Source organism: Rhynchophorus ferrugineus, unplaced genomic scaffold (genome assembly GCF_030347505.1).
Source record: "Rhynchophorus ferrugineus isolate W39M unplaced genomic scaffold, kcgeb_rfMv2 rfM4, whole genome shotgun sequence".
In the NCBI taxonomy this organism is placed as follows: domain Eukaryota; kingdom Metazoa; phylum Arthropoda; class Insecta; order Coleoptera; family Curculionidae; genus Rhynchophorus; species Rhynchophorus ferrugineus.
Window position 1 is genome coordinate 46,074,554 of NW_027472583.1, and position 9,940 is coordinate 46,084,493.

General features: G+C 31.5%; 1 protein-coding gene across 1 annotated transcript; it reads left to right on the plus strand.

Annotated features, from left to right (window-relative positions):
• The first annotated feature begins 1,227 nt into the window (after window positions 1-1,227).
• LOC143196023 (kynurenine/alpha-aminoadipate aminotransferase, mitochondrial) lies at window positions 1,228-5,300 on the plus strand. Its single transcript, XM_076403605.1, has 4 exons — window positions 1,228-1,427; window positions 2,300-2,658; window positions 2,721-3,176; window positions 4,531-5,300. Exons 1-4 carry the CDS (start codon window positions 1,340-1,342, stop codon window positions 4,954-4,956), a joined length of 1,329 nt encoding a protein of 442 aa, XP_076259720.1. The 5' UTR covers window positions 1,228-1,339; the 3' UTR covers window positions 4,957-5,300.
• Window positions 5,301-9,940: the final 4,640 nt, after the last annotated feature.

Genomic DNA, 9,940 nt, shown 5'->3' on the forward strand with positions numbered 1-9,940 from the left:
TGGCGTGACTGGAATCATTTTCCTTGTCGGATTTTACACTCTTGCCTAGAACATTCACAAGTTTAAAACAACCACAAACATAAATTTACGACCATGCCTCAGCAGGATTCGAACCCGCGGCTGTAGCAACAGTAGGAGGACCGTCCCATCGCCTTTACCAAAGCCGGTTACTTTTAAAATTGGTATCGAAACGATAATATGAATGACGCAACATTTTATACAAAATGTTACTAAAGAAAAATTAAATAATTCACCTCAGACATAGGAATGAAATAAAACAATGAATAATAATAGAAATTATACAGAATATATTAATATAATTTCGTAATATATTATTTCATTTATTTATTTAAGTGTTTTTAACGTATTATATATTTTATATCAACAGATATTTATTTGCGTCATTAAAAAATTACGGTTTCTCTCTCAAATCATATTTAATCTAATTCTCTTGCAATAAAATATAGATATTTTCCTTCCTGAATCAGTCTAAAATAATTAATATATATATATATATATATATATATATATATATATATATAATGGAAATCCTATATGTAGTTTACCGTCTCCAATATATCTGAGAAATTGATGACTGTTGCACTATTTTATCAGTCGATAAATAGACCGTTGAATTACTGTTTACTAAATGCACTTTTCATAATATTTATTATATAAACAAACACATATAAATAAATAAACAATAAAGTGATTTTTGCACCTGTTACGATTTGAATTTTATTTACAATAGAAATATTAGTAAAGCCTGAAATAATCGTATTAATAAAGATGCAGTTTGTCATTTAAATATATCAGGATATTTATAGTATATTTATAACATTTCTAATAAAAAATAGACTTCTTGGAGACAGAGGAGAATAAATTTTTTAAATGGTTTTTTAACAATTATTGAACTAACATTGTAATTAATTTAAATCTATTTGTATAAAAACAATCTTTATTCAGAATTAATGGCCAAATTAATTAGAAAATGACTTAAATGGGTTGATTTTCTGTAAAATTCTAATGAAACTAAAGTGGGAAAAACATTATTGTTTACTTGTTTTTCAAAAATCGCCAAAATTTGCGAAAGATACGCGAGCCGATGATTTTTGGCCAGCGACCATTTCATCATCTTATCGTACAACTTAACTACTGAACGATATTACATCATCTTCCGACGCGCTACACCCAGCCGAGTATAAGAACTGCCTCTCGGATTCGATCTACAAGCATTCGCTCTTTGCTACCGTTCGCTATACGTTCGCAGCTAACTGAAACCACTTGTTTTCATTCGCTTATTTCACTGTGTTTCTCGAGTTTTTAATCGACAATCGACATGGAGAAAATCGGCTTCAATATCGAGTATTCGAAATTCATTACCGTGAGAGCTTCAAGAAGACGTCCAGCTCTTACTAGGGAATTGAGTAAGTACAACAATTAAAATTCACTTAATACAATAATAAATTATAACTTAATACAATAATTAAATAATAAACATAGTATTTATCACCGAAAAATATTAAAAAAATTAAATTAAATAACAGACATTATTGAAAATTGTGTATTCATATTTATAATAATTATTATTACATTGTTTTAAATCTTGTTTTAAAAATACAATCGGCGACAAAACTTTAGCACACTATGGATTTTTCATTCCACTATGTAATAACAATAAATATTCAGCTTCTAGTTAGTTGTTGTTTATTTATAAGTTCTTTGCGCCTAAACCTATAAGTAAACAATAGATTTACCACTCAACGATCCAGCAAACTACATAATATTTAGGAAAGAAAAACTAATTAGTGTTGGTTTCAGTAATTGATTTATCCTCCTCGATTTTTCACAACTAGAATAAATCTCTTTGACAGCGTTTCATATATTGTTAAATTGTATTCCATCTGAATACACAGCTGTCTTATCTCACCAATTTTCCAAATGTCTTTAATGATTTTCACTACCAACAGCAGCAATTATGCTAAAAAGTATAATTTTCACCGGCAATTTATGTTTCCAAGATGGATCATTGTTCCTTGATGAATTTAATATAAATGATACTACTAATTTTCTCAGAAATTAATTTTTCTTCTGTCGTTTTCCCACAAAACCTATAACAGCTCAATAAACAACACTTCCTGCACCCAACTGTCCGCGACTTAAAATGATCCGATCTTTCCTAAAATAGTTTTATTACTATTACAATATCGATAAGAATTAACATAAAAATTATTATTATTTTTATTTGCAATAAATGTAGCCCTATTATTGCAAAACTAAACATATTCTCATATTTCAGCTAAAAGACAATATGGTGCTCCGAAAGAATCCATTTCTCTGGCTGAAGGTATGCCCAACGAGGTTACCTTCCCATTCCAGGCTATGAACCTTGTCATGAAAGACGGAACCAGCATCACCATCCAAGGCCAACAACTCAATACTGCCCTCCAGTACATCCCGTCCCAAGGATATCCGTCCCTGCTTAAAAAACTGAAGGAATTTATGTCCCAAATTCATAGCCCGCCTAACTGGGAGGACCGTGACATCATTATGACCAACGGATCGCAAGAAGGTATCAGTAAAACTTTGGAGATGTTAGTTGAGGATGGCGATACCGTCTTAGTTCAAGATCCTCTCTATGCCGGAACTGAAATTATTGTAAGTCGTTTAAAATTAACATTAATGATTAATATCCTTACAATTTTTTGGTAATTTTTCAGTTAAAACCTTTTAAACCTTCATTGATCGGTATAGAACAAGACGAGCATGGTATAATACCAAGCAAACTGATCGACGCCCTGGAGAGCTGTAAAGCATACACAGAAGAAGGTGGAGGGAAAAGGATGCCAAAAGTCATTTATCTCAACCCGACAGGTTCCAATCCCACCGGCGTTACGATGCCGTTGGAGAGAAGGAAGGAAATCTATGACATATGCAGCAAGTACGACATATTGATCCTGGAAGATGACGCCTATTATTTCCTACATTTCCTCGACGAACAACCGATTTCCTTCCTGTCTCTGGACGTCGACGGTAGAGTCATACGTTTCGATTCAATGTCGAAGGTGCTCTCATCAGGATTAAGACTTGCCTGGCTCACTGCCCCCAAGCAACTAGTACAAAATATTGAGCTTCACATTCAAAGCTCGATATTGCATCCAAGCACACTATCTCAGGTAAGCTCATTAATGTTAAATTATATTTTCGTATATTTTGCATTAAATCAATACAGGAAATACTATAATTTAATCACATATTTTGATTACTAGCGCAAATGTTAATATAAAACAGTTTTAAAGTTATTTTATTAATTGCAAATATAAAACATTAAGATGCTTAAATTACAACCAATATACTGATGTCGTTTCAAGGATCATACGGAAGAAGTAGCAAAATAAGAATTTATTATAGAATAGAAAGTTAATTTTGACGAATTTTGAATCGAATATTTTGATACTTTCTTCATTTGTTCTCAAGCCATATGATTCTGCAATGTGAATGATATTTCGGCGATTATAGCTTCATCCTCAGCCAAGTTGTTGGCTTCACTAAAATCATACTTCTCGTAGAATTGCGTTCACAATGTTGAAAAGTAGTGGTGAGAATATCTTCTTAAGTACTTCAACGAATTTTATAATTTTTTTCGTATTCCTAAACAAATTAAAGGAATGTCCAGCTCCCAAAGCTGCAAAGTGTATCTTTGTTAGTATCCAATATCGATTTCCATTTCATTTTCTCAAGATATCGTTGATTGGTTATTGTTTTTGAACGTTTTTCTAACGAGATTAATTATTTCTAGAGATACATTTATTTTTGTCCATTGAATAATCCAATTAAAAATGTCCAGATGATTCTTTTGTAGGACATTTTTCTATTTTCTTGTTAACATATCACAGTCCGAGCTAATTATTAAGTTCGGTTCCAAAACTGCAAAATGTATATTGCCTATAAATCAGTAAGCAACTATTATCCAATATTGAGTCCCATTTCATTCTCTCAAGATATCTTTATTTGGCTATTGTTTCTAAACGTTTTTCTAGCGTGATTAATTATTTCTAAAGATAAACTTATTTTTCGATGTCGATTTATTTAAATGACGAATAACCCGATTAAAAAGGTCCAGATGATTCGTTTATAGAACATTTTTCTATTTTCTTCTAAACATATCACAGTCCGAGCTCATTACAAATCATTGACCTGCGCTTCGACCCGTAAAGCTGCCAAACACATTGCCAAACATATTTTGCAAAACGACTCGTATTGTTCGTCGACCTGATTGACCCGCGCTTATCTAAGAGCACTGTTCTTATCGAAGAAGAGCGTTCGAATCCGGATCGAACCGGTTCCCTGTTTAATATCATTTCCGCTTTATTTAAAATAAATACACAGCATCCCGATAAGATGTAAACTAAATCAATTAGAACGACCTTTACATAGATTCGGTTCAACGGTTTGAACCGAACGGCACGTTTCTTCACCGATTGCTTCACGTTGTCGTTCATGTTCCTAAACGCTATTTGTTTGTTGCAGGTTATTTTCGACAATTTGTTGGCCACCTGGGGCTTCAACGGTCTCCTGTCCCACTTTGATGAGGTGAGAAGGTACTACCAAGCCCGTCGTGACTTCACCATCGCCTCCATGGAACGTCATCTGAAAAATCTCTGCGAATGGACCATACCAACCGGAGGAATGTTCGTGTGGATTAAGGTGCATGGCGTTGCTGACGTATACGACATGCTATTGTCCCGAGGACTGAAGAAGAACATTACTTTCGTTCCCGGACATGCTTTCATGGCCGATCCCACTAAGGCCTGCAACTATATCAGAGCTTCCTTCAGCAAAACTCCTTTGAAACAGATTGACCGAGCCTTTAAATTGTTGGGTGAGTTAATTAAGGAGGAACACGTGCTGTTGCGAAGGAAATTGGATGGTTTGGAGAATAGTATACTAAGATAGTACACTGGAACCTTGGAAATCGAAGGTTTAACCTGTACATATACGTGTAAATACTTCAGTCGGCTTGGTCCAGTTGGAAAAGGAACTGATCAAGTTTGGGAGGCCACATTTTTAATCGACCATTATGTAAATATGGGATTTATTTTTTCTTTTATACGTACACGATGTTTCATTAACACAAACATTGGGCGAGGTGCAAAGGAATATACATGATGGAGAATAAAAGAAGGAGAATACAACAGAATACCAGGAGGATCTTTTGCACTCAGATAGATCTACTTAACCATTTTCTTTTTTTGTAAATAACTAATGAGGTTATGAAATAAAATGATTTAATACAATAATATATTTGTCTTACAATTTTTAGTCAAACTTCCTAATAAATAAGAATATATTAGATTTGTATCAACAAGATTACAAATGTTACACACACTGAATGAAACTTTACTAATTGTAACAATAAATATCACCATATAACGGTAATGTATGGTTGTGAAATTCGAAGGGAAAAACATTATTTTTGACAATTACGAGGTAATAAAATACTAATACCGATTTCATGTAGAGTGATTAGTAGTATTATAAACTATCATTATTTTAGACCTTATAAGCTTATAAGCTTAAGTGACGACATAGTCCTCTCTTTCTATCTACCTGAAAAAATTATATTAAGTCAGAAGCTGCTGAAATATTCTCTAATTTTGGAGTTGTTTTAATGGTCTCTACTCAACTCAACTAAAAATTGGCCATATTAAAAGAGCTATCAAATTACTATATATAATTTTCAGTCAGAAATGATCAGTAAGTACTAATTTTAAAAAATTATTTTGCCTGTTTGCTTTGCGGATTGTTCAACTTCAGTGTAGTTTGTTGGAAAAATGTAATTTCGGCGTATTCACGTTCTTCAAAATGAATTTCTTCACATCAATTTCCACCACTAAACAATGTGCCCTTTTGTGTCATTTTTTGGTGCCTCATTGTAGAAAATTATTTCATGAAATTTTTAAATATGAAACTTCTTTTGATATCCAGTCTTATGTAAAGAGACTAAGGTTGATATTTAACTCACGATCAACATGTGGTTCATTTTTAGCATCAAAGTTTTTAAAACGAAGTACAGAACTAATACGTCAAAATTTTCGATGAACCAGCGCTGCATTATACGTTTTCCAAAATAAAAAAGTAAGTAAAGTCAAAATTGATCTTTTGGAACCTGATTTTAAACGTGCAATAATTCTTCACTGGGTAACTTTGAAGCCATTCCATTAAAAATTATTAATAAAATAAAACCAGAAAAAATATAATAAAAGCGAAATATTTTTTCCAATTTTATATTTTTAATTTTTATTTTTATATTTTTAACATCTTCGTTAGTTATATTATCGTGTCGTTTTTATTATTATGTTAATGAGAAAAACAAAATTGCTGATAATACATCTTATAGAGTAATGTTTAACACAATGCATGAGTCTAGCTGGCTTGGTGGTGCAGTGGTAAAGGCGATGGGACGGTCCTCCTATAGTTGCGATAGCCGCGGGTTCGAATCCTGCTGCGGCATGGTCGTAAATTTATGTTTGTGATTGTTTAAAATTTGTGAATCTTATTATAACATAATTTAAATGATCTGTATTTGGATGCCATCATTTAATTTTTAATTATAAACATATAATACTGTTTGTAAAAAAGGTAATTAAAGTATTCACAATACACGCATATGACGTGATATAACAGAAATTTGAATTATATAAATAAATGTTTATGCTATCAATTTACTGGAATCATGAAGTTGTGTAGTTAGGATTATTTCCAAAGAATATGCAACTTTTTTTTTCAGTAAAATTGAATAAAGAAAGCTATAATTTATTTTGTTTATGGAGATAACTAAAATTAGGTTGTAATTAGACATTCCCTATGTCTGAAATGTTTATTGCTCGTGGCAAATACAAAGGGCAGTCTGTAAGTATAGCTTCAAAGAATGTTGCCTCCTGTTAATCCTATACTCTAATCTAATTTTAATATAAACAAACTTCCTAATTGCAAATATTTACAGAATCAATGTAGAAATAGCCCTGTAATGTTTTCAGTGAGTATCGTAACTTATTTAAATAATTTTAAAGTTATCTGAATATCTTCTAACTTCAACAGTATAACCTATATGAAATTGTTCAAGTTTCAGTCTTTCCAAATTTTAACATTTAACTGTTGTAATGCATCTTAGTGGTCTATATCTTATACTACGATGCTTCTGTCAGGAATCCATGAAGTAGAGGTATTTTTCAGAGCATGAATTCTTTCTAATTAATCAATTAATTAATTATGACTACGAGACTATTAACACGTTCAATAAGTCTTTGATGATCTTAAAGCTTAAACTGCGATACTTTCGACTGAACTCCAGAAAACTATGCCAAGGATTGCTTTTTGAACTATAAAACAACTACTAATCCATCACAATTGTACATCAATCTGCCAGTTTTTCTTGATGAGTTGTTACTTTCCGTGATACATAAGTTGAATTGAATGAGATCAAAGATGAGCAGCCTTTGAAATCTATTTTAATTTAAAGAAAAGGTGCGACTTGGGACATCTGTAGAGACAAATCTGTAAGTTAAAGCTTATTTTAGTATACATAAAATATTCAGTTCTAAATGCAGTAGATGTTCGTTAATGTAATACTCAATAATGAAGATACTGAGTTAATAATAAACATAAAATTCGCACTTTCACCAGTTAAGGGAGATTAATATTTCAAATTATCGTTGAAATACTTGTTTAATTCAAATTTCAAATATATCCAATCTTATATTACGTTCGTTACTTTATAACACTTCGACAATTCGTTCATATTAATGAGAACCTGCTGTACTTCTATACACATTCATGTGTAAAAGTCGAAGCACTATCACCAAACTAACAGATATGACTTATTATGCTAAAATTTGTATTGAAAATGCCAAATAAGAGTGTAAGTTATAAAAATGCTAGTTGAACCCTTCCTCTACTAGCGCACTACGTTACATCACGCTCTCCAAAATATTGCAAATCAGACTTAACGGGTCTTTTAACCTCCCTGATATCGTAATCCATTAAAATTCGTTGACCGATATACTTATAATAGGCCTATTTATCTAATTCCTGACCTTTGCTTTCTTAACATTATTTTTAGAATTGGAGGGGATATAAAATAGGCTACATTAAAAAATTAATTTTTTTTTATTTCCAATAATTTTTAAACATTTTTATGATCTTTGAAAGGTTTCATTTATTTATTTCAATAAAACAAATATATAAGTCATAAATTAAAATATTAGAATTGGACGAAACATAAAATAGGCTAAATTAAAAATATATATTTTTCAATTTCCATTAATATTAAATTTTTCTAATAATTCAGGGAAGGTTTCATTTATTTATTTCAATAAAACCGATATATAAGTCATAAATATATAATATATAGAATTTTTTTATTTTAATTTTATTTTTTTAATATAATATTATTAATATAATATAATTGAAAGTCTACTTTTTACGAACGAGGGTTTATCTGGACCTACTGTTTAACGTGGGCCTTGAACCAGGATCCTCGGTATTAAGCCTACCGACTGGTGAGTGACTAACTTAGAAATCGTCCCAGCCTGGTTGCTGTCGTGACTGGGATCAATTTCCTTGTCGGATTTCTTGCCTAGGACAATCGAAAATATTAAACGATCACAAACATAAATTTACAACCATGCCCTAGCAGGATGCTATAATTAACCTAGCACAACAAAATAAACACATCAGTAAGTATTTCCAAAATTCTAATTAAATTAGACTGCTTAAACTAAAATTAAGAGTAACACTTATACACTATGAAAGTTGATGTTGTGGTTGCTATATTTTTATATAGTTTCTTTTATCTAAATATTCGTAATATCGCGTAGTGGTGTTGACCACTGAGAAAAAGTCGATATTTTTTACTATTTAGTGAGTTCATTATTTATTTTCGGTTTTATTTCGTTAGAAGTCGGTTTAATTCTTTTGTTAAAAATATTTTATTTTTCCCTCTTTAGTATTAGATATTTACTCAATATATTACTCAGTTATTTTAATAATTATTACAATGGATAGCACAAGTAAAAGTATAACCCGTATGAGGAAAAACAGAAGTAAAGAAACTATTAATGAAATTAAGGAACGTTTTAGGCCCTGGGGTCCTCTGGCTAGTCTAGGTGACTTGGCAAATATTCCAATTGAACTATAACAAAAACTGCTGCCCTTTTGGGAATTGAATCCGCGACCTCCGTGTATGAGCTTAACTAACCATTAAACCGGTAATATTTCTGCGTAATCCTATACGTAAAGTTAGTGCTTAAAAAGCAAACTGATTGGCATTTGCACTGAACTACTATTGATTTTTCGTCACATCAGATCAGCTATAACATTATACACCAATATCTGATTATTTTAGATCAAAAAAAAATATGTGGAAATATACGTCATATACGTGCCTTTGAAATTTGAAGATTTCCATCGATATCCTCCCCATTTCCCCCATCATAACCCATAGAGTAATAGAGATGTAACTCAATAGGGGACTCTGGCGCAATGTTTTGCTTTGCCCAACATCCAGAGGGAGCCATAATGGGCCATTCAAGTAATATTATTGGTGAATTTAAATCTCCATTATAGACACTTGTAAGAAAAGTATTTAACGGTAAGGACATTTGATTGACTCATTAGTAATGCAAAACACTCTCGTTGTGGGTCTGAAATGATGGAATTAGGCACTACAAATATAATAAGACAGTTTATAAATTAATGGTAACAATTATGAACACAAATGTGACTGATTCTTTCAATTTACCTTCTATATAATTTTGATTTTGATCCACTTCCATTTCTACATAATCTGGGCTCGTGGTATTATTTTCACCATCACTAAATTGTTCATAAGTACTTAAAGGAAAGTTTAAATGTATGACAGAAATGTCTCACACGGTAA